The sequence below is a fragment of the Schistocerca nitens genome, chromosome 9 (genome assembly GCF_023898315.1).
Source record: "Schistocerca nitens isolate TAMUIC-IGC-003100 chromosome 9, iqSchNite1.1, whole genome shotgun sequence".
NCBI lineage: Eukaryota > Metazoa > Arthropoda > Insecta > Orthoptera > Acrididae > Schistocerca > Schistocerca nitens.
In genome coordinates this window covers 438,144,412-438,160,319 of record NC_064622.1, presented here as the reverse complement: position 1 = coordinate 438,160,319, position 15,908 = coordinate 438,144,412, and the positions used below count along the sequence as shown (strand labels likewise).

General features: G+C 43.7%; 1 protein-coding gene across 1 annotated transcript in view; it reads right to left on the bottom strand.

Annotated features, from left to right (window-relative positions):
- Positions 1 to 1,696: 1,696 nt before the first annotated feature.
- Positions 1,697 to 15,908, bottom strand: part of LOC126203458 (fatty acid-binding protein, muscle-like) — a 31,991-nt gene continuing 17,779 nt past the window's right edge. The window contains exons 2-3 of the mRNA XM_049937774.1: positions 7,648 to 7,919; positions 1,697 to 2,056 (exon numbers count right to left, since the gene is read on the bottom strand). Coding sequence (XP_049793731.1) covers positions 1,943 to 2,056; positions 7,648 to 7,919 — 386 coding nt within the window. The 3' untranslated portion in view covers positions 1,697 to 1,942. The remainder of the gene's footprint in view (positions 2,057 to 7,647; positions 7,920 to 15,908) is intronic.

Sequence of the window (15,908 nt, the reverse complement as noted above, 5' to 3'; positions counted from 1 at the left end):
AAACGGCAAGCTCTATAAACAACACAAGGCTGTCGATAACGCAACAATGGAATTTCTTTTTTGAAAATGCACCGTCAATGAGAATCTGTTTAATCTTGATTGTTATATGTGGGTTGAAAAAATAATCTGATGTCAAAGTGGCGAATTTTTTCTAAGCAGGTTCTCTAATATCAAACTGAGCTGCACCGTTTGACGGAAATAATATGAAGTAATTCTGTTTATAAATGATCGCACATATTTCAACAGTTTTTAAACATTTGCGAAGATACATTTATAGGTCGGAGTATGTTCCGTGTAGTTTTCAAATGGCTCTGAGCACTATGGGACTCAACTGCTGTGGTCATTAGTCCCCTAGAACTTAGAACTACTTAAACCTAACTAACCTAAGGACATCACACACATCCATGCCCGAGGCAGGATTCGAACCTGCGACCGTAGCAGTCGCACGGTTCCGGACTGCGCGCCTAGAACCGCGAGACCACCGCGGCCGGCGTGTAGTTTTCTTGTAACTGTCTCGGCCGTCGAATAATTTATCTTTTGCTGGATAACAACTGGAACACCGTTTCTGAGGTAAGATTATGACATAGTTTATGGACATAAACAATACCAAGTCGCGGGACTGCTACGGTCGCAGGTTCGAATCCTGCCTCGGGCATGGGTGTGTGTGATGTCCTTAGGTTAGTTAGGTTTAAGTAGTTCTAAGTTCTAGGGGACTTATGACCTAAGATGTTGAGTCCCATAGTGCTTAGAGCCATTTGAACCATTTTGAACCAATACCAAGTTGTGAACAACACGTTTTCTGAGCTGCTTCAACAACAGTATTTTAAGTGAACATTGACATACTTATTTCTTGTCACGGTTTATATATAAATAAAAAGGAATGTTTCTTTGTGTGTTTGCCCTCTATGCGTTCCTAAACCATTCATCTGATTCCGATGAAACTTTGGTGAGCTGTTTTCCGTATGCCCACCCCTAGTTTAAAAAAAAGTTACGACAGTACGACATATAATTCAGGATACACGACGTCATAAACACTGAGATGCGCGTAAAATTGCCGCATCATGCAAGACGTTTAGATTTATTACTTCTTTGCTATTAACTCTATTCGCAATATATTTCACATACAGTATCTGCATATGACGCCAGTGGCCTTGCGGCAGTGATAACACCAGTTTCCATCAGACTACCCAAGTTAAGCTCTGCCGGTCTTGGCTAGCACCTCGATGGGTCACCGATGGGTCTGCCCAGTGCTGTTGGCAAGCGGGGTTCTCTCAGCCCTTGTGAGACAAACTGAGGAGCTGCTCGACTGAGAGATAGCAGTACCGGTCACGAAAACTGGGGACCGAACCGCACAATAACCCTGGGGGCGGTGTGGGACGGTGCTGGGGTGAGTGGACAACTGTGGGCTGTTGTGGAGTTGTGAACCACTGGGGTCTACGGCGGAGACGGAGCCTCTCCGTCGTTTCTAGGTCCCCAGTTCCATACAATACAATTCAAATACGAACGTAATTCATTTTTTTTTTTTTTTGTTTTTCGTTTGTAACAGAAACCTGGCAAAACGAATACCCGGACAATGCTGAGTTTGTCAGGTAATATTCTACATAAAAAACAAAAAGGCAATTTTTTGCTGTTTAATCATAATTCTATGATAAAACACTTACATTGTACATTATGCTATATAATACTGACAAGGCAGATTGCACTGCAGATTTGGAACAAAATAGATTACAAAACAAACAGTTATTACATAAGATATAAAAATTAAAATTACCCTGAGATGAAAATTTGTGTGAGACTTTGGTTCATGGTGAACAGACAGTTATCAACACACACTTTTACGTACAAGCTGCGACAAATCATTTTTAAATACGAAGTTAATAAGAGTAATGAATACCAGAAGCAGTTTCTTGCTTAAGCAAACTCTTCGAAACTGCGCCACCATTCACTTCTTCCCGATATGCGGAACTTGGTGAGGAGCAGACGTGAAGCCCTCCAATTCCATGCCACGTATCGCTTCAAATATCCTCGTGCAAACAACGTCGTCCACCATTATAGTCTGGAAATAATATTAACGTAATCGTACTATTAACAGAAACAATTTTGCTATCACGTTGTACCACTACAACAATAACAACAGATGACAAAGCAACAATCACAATAAAGGACGAAACATTGAATGTGAATCAGTGACGGTAAATTTCTTCAAATGCATTGACAATTTTTCAGAAAAAAAAAACATTACGACAATATCGATGTCTATAAATGAGTAGATGTTTACTAACATTAACAAATCTAATTTTTTACTTTCTACTATAAACGTTCGTGAGAGACGTAATAAATTCTGGGAAGCGTAACATTCAATGTCAGTTTCAATAAAAGTAGTATGGATTTGTGACGATATAGTAGCGCAAAATAGTTCAACATTTCAGCTATATGACATAAACATGGTAGCACCTTACGCTATGATTTGCTCACAAATCTTGAGTAATTTTATTGAAAATGACTCCATTTGAGGTAGTTAACACAAACATAAATTGCGTCCGTTTGTTTTGCTGTGAACAAGGACGCAAGTCAGTGTGGAAACTGTATAGGGTACACTGTTGAACTCTGGAACACTTTTCAGATTTTCGTCTATAACCAGTCGTGTAACAGAACTTTCTTATTTCATTCTGACATGATATTACTCGCTTTATGTATGCTCCAGTCTTTTTCTGAAATTGCGAAAGTTAGTCTAGAAAAGTAATGTTTTTCCAAATGTGAAAAGCTGCTCTAAGGTGCAACATGGTCATGTACACTATGTGATCAAAAGTATCCGGACACCCGCCAAAACACACGTTTTTCATATTAGGTGCACTGTGCTGCCACCTACTGCCAGGTACTCCATATGAGCGACCTCAGCAGTCATTAGACATCGTCAGAGAGCAGAATGGGGCGCTCCGCGGAACTCACGGACTTCGAACGTGGTCAGGTAAGTGGGTGTCACTTGTGTCTCACGCCTGAACGCGAGATTTCCACACTCCTAAACATCCCTAGGTCCACTGTTTCCGATGTGTTAGTGAAGTGGAAACGTGAAGGGACACGTACGGCACAAAAGCGTAGAGGCCGACCACGTCTATTGACTGACAGAGACAGCCGACTCTTGAAGAGGGACGTAATCAGTATTAGGTAGACATCTACTCAGGCCATCACACAGGAATTCCAGACTGCTTCAGGATCCTCTGCAAGTACTATGGCAGTTAGGCGGGAGGTGAGAAAACTTGGATTTCATGGTCGAGCGGCTGCTCATAAGTCACACATCACGCTGGTAAATGCCAAAGGACGCCTCCCATGGAGTAAGAAGCGAAAACATTGGACCATTGAACAGTGGAAATGCCTTTGTGGAGTGACGAATCACGGTACACAATGTGGCGATCCGATGGTAGAGTGTGGCCAAGGCGAATGCCCGATGAAAGTCATCTGCCAGCGTGTATAGTGTCAACAGTAAAATTCGGAGGTGGTGGTGTTATTGTGTGGTCGTGTTTTTCATGGAGGGGCTTGCACCCCTTGTTGTGTTACGTGGCACTATCACAGCACAGGCCTACGTTGATGTTTTAAGCACCATCTTGCTTCGCCGGCTACTGTGGCAGAGCGGTTCTAGGCGATTCATCCGGAACCGCGCCGCTGCTACGGTCGCAGGTTCGAATCCTGCCTCGGGCATGGATGTGTGTGACGTCCTTCGGTTAGTTAAGTTTAAGTAGTTCTAAGTCTAGGGAACTGATGACCGCAGATGTTAAGTCCTATAGGGGTTAGAGCCATTTGAACCTTTTTGCTTCCCACTGTTGAAGAGCAATTCGGGGATGGCGATTGCATCTTTCAACACGATCGAGCACATGTTCATAATACACGGCCTGTGGCGGAGTGGTTACATGACAATAACATCTCTGTAATGGAGTGGCCTGCACAGAGTCCTAACCTGAATTCTATAGAACACCTTTGGGATGTTTTGGAATGCCGACTTCGTTCCAAGCCTCACCGACCGACATTGGTACCTCTCTCAGTGCAGTACTCCGCGAAGAATGGCTGCCATTCCCCAAGAAACCTTCCAGCACCTGACTGAACGTAAGCCTGCGAGAGCGAGAGGTGTCATCAAGGCTAAGGGTGGGCCGACACAATACTGAGTTCCAGCATTACCGATGGAGGGCGACACGAATTTGTAAGTCATTTTGAGTCAGGTGTCCGGATACTTTTGATCACATAGTGAATGTACGAACAAATCTTCTCTTAAAATTTAGCAGCGTTGTGATCGAGAATACTTGACAGTACTGTATATAATGGATAGCGCATTATCGTACTGCTGTACCACAGATCAACAATCAGAAAATGAAATCAAATTAGAAAGAAGTTGACAAAAACCAGTAAAGAGTAAAAAACATTTTGAAATCTAAACTATTGGGAACTAACAAAAATTGACATTTTCAAGTCAGGTAAATTGCTATTACGTTATAGAAACTCAGTTCACTTGTAAATATCATGTGTTCCGTGGTAGAAGAGCTCCGTTTCAAGGTACAAGATGGAGCACTACCGATAAGTAGGGCTTAACCATCCATACGGTATGTAACTGTTTTTAAAATTACACCACAGAACTCTACAACTGTGATTCCAAAATATCCTCCAAACAGCACTTAAATATGTGGGACTCGTAATATTTACAAACACAGCAAGAAACGCTTCCTCATGTCTCAAAACAACAAAACCAGCAGACAGCCGCAGAACCTGTGTGTGACGGTGTGTAGTGCGCATGCCTTCATGTGATTCTAAAATCATAATTAGAATGGAACATCGATCGAATGTTCCTTATTCAACCCCAAGCTTGAATTCTAAGATGATAAATGCTAAAATAAAAGTTTTCCACCGTCTGCATATTTGCAGAACTATGTGGTTTAGGTTCAAAGGGAACAGGAAATGAAAGAACAAGCTTCATAGAGGTTTGATCGAAGAGATCCTTTTGGTGCAGCACAATTTACCTTTTCACACCTCCCTAGCTGTGGCTACCAAACTGTAGGCACTGCATTACCAGCTGGTCCCCCCGCCCTCCCCTCACATGACGTGTAGCCTACGGACTACCGCCTGTTTGCTGACCTGAAGAAACACCTGAAAGGTTTTTGGAAACTGAAGATGTCGAACATACTGCTGAGAACTGGTTTGAGGATTTAAAGCATGATGCTTCTTGAATGGAGTCGAAACGCTACAGGAGTGATTTATCAAGTGCATGAGACGTGCGGGGAGGGGGGGGGGTGGAAGGGGGGGGGGAAGAGAGCAGAGTCTTTTGAATAAATATGCGCTGCCAAAACGTAGACCCAATTCTTTCACTGCACATCCAAGAACATTTCAGACATCACACCCCTTCTACTACCGTACATATACGTATTCGCTTTTTACGAGCCGATAATGAATGATTGCTTAAACGCGTCTGTGCACAGTATAATTAGTTTGTTCTCATCTTTGCGATCCATACGGGAGCGATACGGAGGAGGTTGTAATTTATTCCTACATTCATCAGTTAATACCGGTTTTTGAACCTGTTAGACCTGTTTGGTACAGGTCACTTTAGAAATATTTTTTGACGTTCGAAGGAGTGTTTTGTAAACACTCTCCTTTGTAGACGTCTTGTGTTTCCCAAGTATTCTGCCGATGAACCGAACACTGCGACATACTTTTCCTACGAATGGGTCTATGTGATCGTTCCATTTCACGTCGCTATAAATTGTTACACTCAGGTGTTTGACCCATTGATATTGTATTCGTAGGATACTGCATCTTTCATTTTGTGAAGTGCATAATTTAACATATCTGACAACTTAAAGCAATCTTTAAACATTAGATATTCTGCTGCTGTGTACGATCGATCGACGGAATCATTTTCGTGTAGAGTATACGGAAAGATTCACTAGAGAAATTTTGAGAGAGTGCTTCCCAGGAAGAGTCATACAGCATATTACTTCCACCCTCACACGTCTCGCGAAATGACCAAAGTTACAAAATTCGAGAAAAAGGAGCTAATACGGACCTTTACTGACAATTATTCTTCCTAAATGCCGTTCTCGAGTGGAACAGATAAAAGGGGGATCAGTTACTGGTACCAGAAGTACCTTCTGCGTCACACCATCAGGTGGCTCGCAGAGTTTTAATGTAGATGTAGGTTTCTATATTCATTTACGTACCATGATTCCTCGCGTGTTCTCTTTCTTTTTTACCGATCACCGCCTGCCACTCCTATACCCAATGTTTCTCTACGTTTTGCCACTCAATTCGATACTTTCTGATTTAGTAAAATCGTGAGTCATGTTATAATAGTATTCATGGGGTCTTTAAGAAAAACTATAAATGTTTAATGTACTCCATAGCCGACTCTTATTTATGTAGCCGCGCGGGATTAGCCGAGCGGTCTCAGGCGCTGCGGTCATGGACTGTGTGGCTGGTCCCGGCGGAGGTTCGAGTTCTCCCTCGGGCATGGGGTGTGTGTGTTTGTCCTTAGGATAATTTAGGTTAAGTAGTGTGTAAGCTTAGGGACTGATGATCTTAGCAGTTAAGTCCCATAAGATTTCACACACATTTGAACATTTTATTTACGTAGTGTTGTACTGTGTCTTTCTGTCATTAATTTTAATCATGCTTGGCTGTCACTCTGTTTTGAGACATACAGGGTTATTACAAATGATTGAAGCGATTTCACAGCTCTACAATAACTTTATTATTTGAGATATTTTCACAGTGCTTTGCACACACATACAAAAACTCAAAAAGTTTTTTTAGGCATTCACAAATGTTCGATATGTGCCCCTTTAGTGATTCGGCAGACATCAAGCCGATAATCAAGTTCCTCCCACACTCGGCGCAGCAAGTCCCCATCAACGAGTTCGAAACCATCGTTGATGCGAGCTCGCAGTTCTGGCTCGTTTCTTGGTAGAGGAGGTTTAAACACTGATTCTTTCACATAACCCCACAGAAAGAAATCGCATGGGGTTAAGTCGGGAGAGCGTGGAGGCCATGATATGAATTGCTGATCATGATCTCCACCACGACCGATCCATCGGTTTTCCAATCTCCTGTTTAAGAAATGCGGAACATCATGATGGAAGTGCGGTGGAGCACCAACCTGTTGAAAGATGAAGTCGGCGCTGTCGGTCTCCAGTTGTGGCATGAGCCAATTTTCCAGCATGTCCAGATACACTTGTTCAACCGTTTCTTCGCTCACTGCAGGCAGACCCGTTGATTTCCGCTTACAGAGGCATTCAGAAGCTTTAAACTGCGCATACAATCGCCGAATGGAGTTAGCAGTTGCTGGATCTTTGTTGAACTTCGTTCTGAAGTGTCGTTGCACTGTTATGACTGACTGATGTGAGTGCATTTCAAGCACGACATACGCTTTCTCGGCTCCTGTCGCCATTTTGTCTCACTGCGCTCTCGAGCGCTCTGGCGGCAGAAACCTGAAGTGCGGCTTCAGCCGAACAAAACTTTATGAGTTTTTTTACGTATCTGTAGTGTGTCGTGACCATACGTCAATGAATGGAGCTACAGTGAATTTATGAAATCGCTTCAATCATTTGTAATAGCCCTGTACTTTGGTCCTACCGACAGGGAACCTTGAACCGCTTGCGTTTTGCTCACCATCTTGAGCTCTTCCGCTGTGAAGTCGAACACTGTCGTGACGAGTTTGTGGCCCCTCTCGACGCAGGTGAGTGTGCTGCCCTCCAGCGTGAAGATGCGGGCGACTCTGCGGCCGTCGTGCGTGGACGCGTACCTCTCGTCATTCAGCCGGAACCTGGTGGTCGTCGTGAAGACTCCCGTCAGCGACGATATCGTGAACCAGTGGCCGGCCCTCGTCAGGATCATGGCCGGACGCACGTTGTTAGCCACCATCCGCATCAGGCAGCAAATGCCTGAAACGTAAATCCATTTTATTGTATTGCACACATAAAGCGAGAATGAGTAGTTGTAATTCGATAAGACGTTAGCTCGCTCTCTAGCTCACCAATGCGCAACATGCAAAGGGTGACTAATGGGAAATGGACTGTCTTACATGCACTGGCTGTTAAACCATTGTCAGTGGTAGGAGTCAGACAGCGCATGTATCATTCGCTTCGAAACTGTCCACCATTTCAGTGGCAATGCAACAGTAGTAGGCACAGCATAGTGTGTTTCCGTTCAGTATCTTGTTCTCAATGCTGAGTCTGTTGTTGCAACACGACGGACATTTAGTTGGCATCCGTATCTCACAACTCGAAGTCACAATACGATGCTCTGATGGGTTGCAGATTTCAGAACACGAAGCATTCTTAAGAAGAACCTGGGAGGCTCTATTGAAAACACTGAGGACACCTGTGAACGTCACCATTGAGAAAGGCCATCAGTAGGATTCGGAGATGATCCACACAATCTCTCAATTGAAGTTCACACAAAATCTGAATACAAAAATTGTCAGGCGGAATTGTACACTGACTCCTTGTCATAGAGTTCTATGATTCAAGTCTATGTATGTCCGTAGTTACGAGTGGTGAGTCTAAACATTTCGCGATACTACAAAAGGAGCAGGATCACATGAAATCAAACCAACTGCGAAATTAATTTAAAAAAATAAAAAAAATACAGCAGTGAATGAGAAATTACACAAAAAATGAGAGCTAAAGCTTAATGCATTATTGAAAGTCTTGGAATTCCCCAGCAGATATCTTGCTAGTACCGATATCGCTAACAATTGAAGAACCGTCGGGATTCTCGATTCTCTGGATGGATGAACAATCGATATACTTAATTAAGTTTGCACGGAACGCTCGGAGCGCGATTCCTGCTAACTCTTGTCTGGTTTTCCCGTTTCGCAGCCACTGAGCGTCAACGTTCCTTGATCCAGGATGGCACGTTGTTAACTGGCCAACAAGCGCCTCGTGACTGACATCTGTTAACACGTAATCAGTCCTTGCGTGTCCTCTCCAAAGTGCGCGGGAAGAGTGCTCTAGGCGCGCTCTCAACACGAACTATCGATTCACTCGCCGGAGTTTGTCAGCAGAGCTTACGTGTAGTACAACTAGCGCAAACGAGATCCCAGGTTGACTGTACTAAGTGAATTCAGTGAGTAACGACCACCATCTGCATCTACACAACTGTATTCCACAACCCATATTATATTACGAGGTGTGCAGTAAGGAAGACGCCCACTCTTATTCGAATGCACGCTCTCGGAAGTTCAACAGCAAACTTCTCCTTGATGCAAATCGCCTCTCTGGTAATGTTTGCCACTTGAGTTTGTTGAGCATCTCCGTAACGCTCTCGTGCCGACGAAACTATCGAATGGCCAAAAGTACAGCTCTTCGTTGGCTCTTCTGTTCCTCTACTATGAGGGACACGCAAATGAAAAGGCAAACCCCTCCAAAGCGGGACCATGGAATGGTTGTATCCAGAAATGATTACCACATGCACTATGACATTTATCCCACTAGGAGATGAGAAGATTAATTCCAGTTCCGTAGGAGGCAGTCATCAGCTGACTGATCCACAGCCGGCCGCGGTGACCGAGCGGTTCTAGGCGCTTCAGTCCGGATCCGCGCGACTGCTACGGTCGCAGATTCGAATCCTGCCTCGGGCGTGGATGTGTGTGATGTCCTTAGGTTAGTTAGGTGTAAGTAGTTCTAAGTCTAGGGGACTGATGACCTCAGATGTTAAGTCCCATAGTGCTCAGAGCCATTTGAACCATTTGAACTGATCCACAACCGCAGCTACTTTCGCACTTCCTCGTCCAACTGACACCGACGTCCATGTGTCAGTTAACGAGCTTTTCCCTCTCATTTAAATATATGACCGAAAGAGTCAATCTTCAGGAATTTTGAAACGAACCCTGTCGTCCCGTGTTCCACAAAGAGCTCAGATTCGCCACGAGATGCGGAAAGTCACAGGCGTCTATTGTGCTGAAACAGACCTAGGCGCTGTAGTGTGCGAGTGAGACAGACGAGAACCTTCGTTATTGGGAAACCCCGTAGAAGGTGTTTGTGGCCAGGGAGACCTAAGACCGGCCATAAAGGGAAACATTTATGAAAACTATTTAATTCTGTAGTAATTCGGGGAATGAAGCCACAGTAATTTTAATCTACCATCCTTCAAAAATTTTCATGGTTATCCAAATAAAACTTGATTATCGATCACATCTATAATACTGTAGGATTTGCTGTTAAAGTGAAATTAACAAGTTTAGTAACAAAGACCTGAATACTAAAATCTGAACGCTTTGGTCGACTTTAACGATCGATATTACATATAGAAGTGCATAATTAAAATGAAAAATGTTGCAAATATCAACTCTGTAACTTTATTGTTTAAAAGATGTAGTAAATTTAAATTATCATTATTTTCAGTTAAGTATCAGATCATCATTTCCTCCACAAAAAAACACATTGAACGATGACAGCATGCACTCCATTGAATCATTAGGTAATAGAATATTTGTTGTAAAGTTTAGTGCATAATAGTTACTTTTTTCTTTATTTATTTATGAGAAAGCACATTGGTGCAAGGCTACTGGCCGTGGCACTCAAAGTTAAGAAGGAAATTGTATTGGTTTTATGTAAAAGAATTTAACGTCTATTATGTAACGGAGAGTATTGTTACTTTATTTAGAACGTGAAAGTGGTCAAGCTTTGATTATTTAAATATGTTAAAATGTAAAATAATGTAGAATCAGATGTGTCGATTGAGATGCGGGCCTGCGGGCTATCTGTGGCGAGATAGGCACGGCTTCAGGGAAGGGAACTGCTCTTATTTTTTTTTTAATCTCATTTTGCTCTATGTTGGTCGATGAATTTGTTCGTGGCGGACGTCTGATGACAGCAATTCAGGTTCTTTGTTTATCCGTTCACTCAGTTTTTTATTACAGACGGTAGCTAACCCACTGACCGAGCACGCCTTTATTTTTAATCTCATTTTGTTCGTTACATCTGCTCGGGGCGGACGTCGTAAGACATCCATTTATGTTCGTTGTTGATCGATTGACTCAGTTTTTTTATTACAGAGGGCACGTAACCCTCTGACCGAACACGCTGAGCTGCCGTGCCGGCATCCCTAGTCAGTTGATCGACGATGTTCGGCACGCAGGGGACGTGGCCGGAGATGGGCAGAGGGACAGTGCTGGTGGAGACGTGAAAACGGACGGTCGGTCTTTAGGTAGCTAGGAAGTGAAACGACTTAGAAAATTTCACGTTTTGTGATATCGTGGGACTTAGTTTCTGAGCGGTGAGCAGCCGCGCGCCTGGTGTAAACTCTAATTCTTCGCGTAGGTAACGAGGTGGAGTATTGCACTTGTAATTCCCGAAGAGACTGAATGATCGAACTGAGTCAAATGTATATGCGCTCGAGTGTAACAGTAACTCTAAATACGGCCACTTTCGCTATTAGTTTGCTTTCTGAATATACATTATTCTAACAAAATCTCTGCTGTGTAGCCTATATTTATGGGTCGTTAATTTAGTTCCCGATATTATTATTATTGTTATTATATTTTATATTAACTTTGTAGTTCGCCAACTTGCCATCAGCCAGACAATTTAACCAAAGTGTCACAAGTGTCTAATTTAGGGCGTGTAATGTGACACGTGCGTTTCAACCCCTAGACGAGTTTGAGCCAAGACATTTCGACGAAGAAGAACCGCATATGAGCCCGAACATTTTTGAGATGTTAGCTCGCACACGTATGTCTTCCCTGAGGTCGCCAAAGATGTGAATATCAAACGGTGAAAGATGCGGGATGTACGGAGAATACTGCATTATTTTCTAACCAAATCGCTGAAGCGGAGTTTTCGTCTGATTAGCCGTGTGGGGACGGGTGTTATCGTGACCTCTATCTTCTGCGTCTACAAGCTGATTATAATTAAAATTAAACTTCCAAACCGCTGTGGAAATAACACCACTGGTTAGAATGACGTCAAAGTGCAACGGAATATTATCGGTGAAGGAGGGAAACGTATGGAAGAAGAAAAATAAATACTTACAAAATGTAGCAATAGATGGCCCTGTAAGCATCATATTTAATAGTGGTCGACTACAAATGACAAATTAATCATACAACAATGCCTAAGGTGTACGTTTGACGTCAAACAAACTATACTACCCAGTGTCCATGGGTGTACAGGTGTGATACTGTTAGTTGCGTATGCCCATCCACCATGGCAAGGTCTTACCACATCGGATGGGAAAAATCGGTTTTTAATTGTTCTGAGACAAAAAAACCGCATAAAAATCATCAATCAGAATGAAATCGGGTTATTAATTTCCCTGTGAGTGGCGCAAAATATGTTCAATATGCTGTCCATCGGTTTCTGCAACAAGTTGAAATCGAGAAACAGCATGTTCCACAACTGAGCGAAGTGTTTCCGGGGACACGTTCAGAATCTGTTGCGCAATGCGTGCCTTCAATACAGATAAGTTTGCAGTCGGAACACTGAACACAATGTCTTTCAAAATGTTCAGATGTGTGTGAAATCTTATGGGACTTAACTGCTAAGGTCATCAGTCCCAAGGCTTACACACTACTTAACCTAAATTATCCTAAGGAAAAACACACACACTCATGCCCGAGGGAGGACTCGAACCTCCGCCGGGACCAGCCGCACAGTCCATGACTGCAGCGCCTGAGACCGCTCGGCTAATCCCGCGCGGCAATGTCTTTCAGGTGGCTCCACAGCCAGAAGTCACACGGCTTAAGATCAGGTGATCGGCACGGCCAGGCTGTAGGGAATTGGTGGCTGATAATTCTAGCATTTCCGAAATGGCGCTTCAGCAGCTGCTTAACTGGATTTGCAATGCGCCGAGGTGCGCCATCTTGCATAAAAATGATCTCATCCACACATCCACGGCTGAGGCAGGCGGCAAGGCAAGCGTTTTGATGTGCCAGCTGCGTCTTACAAGATCGACAACCTCATACTCTTAGCTGCTAAGATGTGGTGACATGCTACACCAGGAAATACTAAGTTCAGGAAATAAATAAGAAGCAACTGTTTTACAAGAAATTGCATACTAAATTTATTGGGCCTCTGTAGCTTGACACTTTCTTTTCATTACAAGATCGGACATATCAGGCGTCAAAGTGCTCGCAGCGGAGATGGCCTTCATTGTTGCATCCTGAAGAAACGATCGTTCCTTGCAACGCATTTCTTCCCCTTTCATTTCGAGAAAAAGGGATATTTCCTCATCAATGGCAAAGAAAACATCAAGAACTTTTCCCCGACTCAGCCAACGAACTGTACTGTGGTAAGGTATATCCCCATACTCCGCTTCCATATCTTTCAGGAATCCTTTGAATTGGCGATGATTCATACCGTGACGCCGCACAAAATTCACTCACTTCACGACATCTTTCATTACGCCACCTAGCTCTACTGTTTCAGCACACAGTTCCTCTTGGTGAATAAGACAATGAAGAGTCAAAATGTCTTTCCCTAATTCGTCCCTGAGTTTATTTTTCAAACGAGAAGCAAAACCTTGGTGACGCCCGATCATTTGTGGTGCACCGTCTGTCGCTACAGAATGGAGCTTATCCACTGATTCACAAACAGCTTCAAAAATGTCACGTCCTGTTGCGGACGTCTCCTGGTATGTCGTTCTTAAGCCTGGCTACCAGTTCTCTGTGTGCAACGCCTTCTACGTGATAGTAGTGCGCTGCGTGAAGACATGTATAATGTCGTTGTATACTGTACCTCGTCGCAGAATTAAATACTTTATGACATACAAGACACTGCGGACGACCACTCTCAATGAATAGAAAGGTATCCTCCAACAGAGGTACAGGGCTCCGGCAGCTAGTCATAGCTGTCATTTAATACGGATTATTGCGTCAGTTGCGGCTGCATGCGGCCAGGGGGCAGTGAGTTCGTTTTCCCCCTCCACGCTGGCTCCGAGCTGCCACAGTGAGCGCTCCGGAGCGCTCCGGCTCCCTGGGGCTCGGTTGGAACAGCCTGATTTATGTATTCTGACACATACATCGCCATCTATTGATAAATTTTCACATTATTTTTTTCTTCTGCCATACGTTTCGTCCTTCGCCGGTAATATTCCGTTATAATTTTACTTCATTCTGACCAGTGGTGTTATTTCTACAGCGTTTTGAAAGTTTAATAATGATCACCCTGTACATCTACATATGAGACAGATACTCCGAAAACCACCGTACGACACGTGACGGAGAGAACACTGTACTACTCTTGTCATTTCCTTTCCTGTTCCACTGGGATATCAGTTCGATTTTACACATAGTACGCGAAGGAACTTGCCCCCCCCCCCCCCCTCCCCTTCTTGCAGCGGTGTACCGTAGGTCTCTAGAAGAGCGTCGCGTTCCATAGGATTGGAAAAGGGCACAGGTCATCCCCGTTTTCAAGAAGGGACGTCGAACAGATGTGCAGAACTATAGACTTATATCTCTAACGTCGATCAGTTGTAGAATTTTGGAACACGTATTATGTTTGAGTATAATGACTGTTCTGGAAACTAGAAATCTACTCTCTAGGAATCAGCATGGGTTTCGAAAAAGACGATCGTATGAAACCCAGCTCGCGCTATTCGTCCACGAGACTCAGAGGGCCATAGACACGGGTTCCCAGGTAGATGCCGTGTTTCTTGACTTCCGCAAGGCGTTCGATACATTTCCCCACAGTCGTTTCATGAACAAAGCAAGAGCGTATGGACTATCAGACCAATTGTGTGATTGGATTGAAAAGTTCCTAGATAACAGAACGCAGCATGTCATTCTCAACGGAGGGAAGTCTTCCGGAGTAAGAGTGATTTCAGGTGTGCCGCAGGGGAGTGTCGTAGGACCGTTGCTATTCACAATATACATAAATGACCTTGTGGATGACATCGGAAGTTCACTGAGGCTTTTTGCGAGTGATGCTGTGGTAGGTACATCGAGAGGTTGTAACAATGGAAAATTGTACTGAAATGCAGGAGGATCTGCAACGAATTGACAGGGAATGGAAACTGAATCTCAATGTAGACAAGTGTAATGTGCTGCGAATACATAGAAAGAAAGATCCTTTATCATTTAGCTACAATATAGCAGGTCAGCAACTGGAAGCAGTTAATTCCATAAATTATCTGGGAATAGGCATTAGGAGCGATTTAAAATGGAATTATCATATAAAGCTGATCGTCGGTAAAGCAGATGCCAGACAGGTTCATTGGAAGAATCCTAAGGAAATGCAATCCGAAAACAAAGGAAGTTGGTTGCAGTACACTTGTTCGCCCACTGCTTGAATACTGCTCAGCAGTGTGAGATCCGTACCAGATCGGGTTGATAGAAGAGATAGAGAAGATCCAACGGAGAGCAGCGCGCTTTATTACAGGATGATTTAGTAATCGCGAAAGCGTTACGGAGATGATACATAAACTCCAGTGGAAGACTCTGCAGGAGAGACGCTCAGTAGCTCGGTACGGGCTTTTGTTGAAGTTTCGAGAACATACCTTCACCGAGGAGTCAGGCAGTATATTGCTCCCTCCTACGTATATCTCGCGAAGAGACCATGAGGATAAAATCAGAGAGCTTAGGGCCCACACAGAGGCATACCGACAATCTTTCTTTCCACGAACAATACGAGACTGGAATACAAGGGAGAACCGATAGAGGTACTCAAAGTACCCTCCGCCACACACCGTCAGGTGGCTTGCGGAGTATGGATGTAGATAAATGCCACCGTATGAGCCCTAATTTCTCTTATTTTCATAGTCCTCACGCGCAACGGACGTTGGCATGTTGGCGGCAGTAGATTCGTTCGGCAGTCAGCTTCAATTCGCTGTTCACTAAATTTTCTCAATAGTGTTTCTCGAAGAGAATGTCGTCTTCCCTCCAGGGATTCCCCTTTGAGTTCCCGAAGCATCTCCGTAACACTTACGTGTTG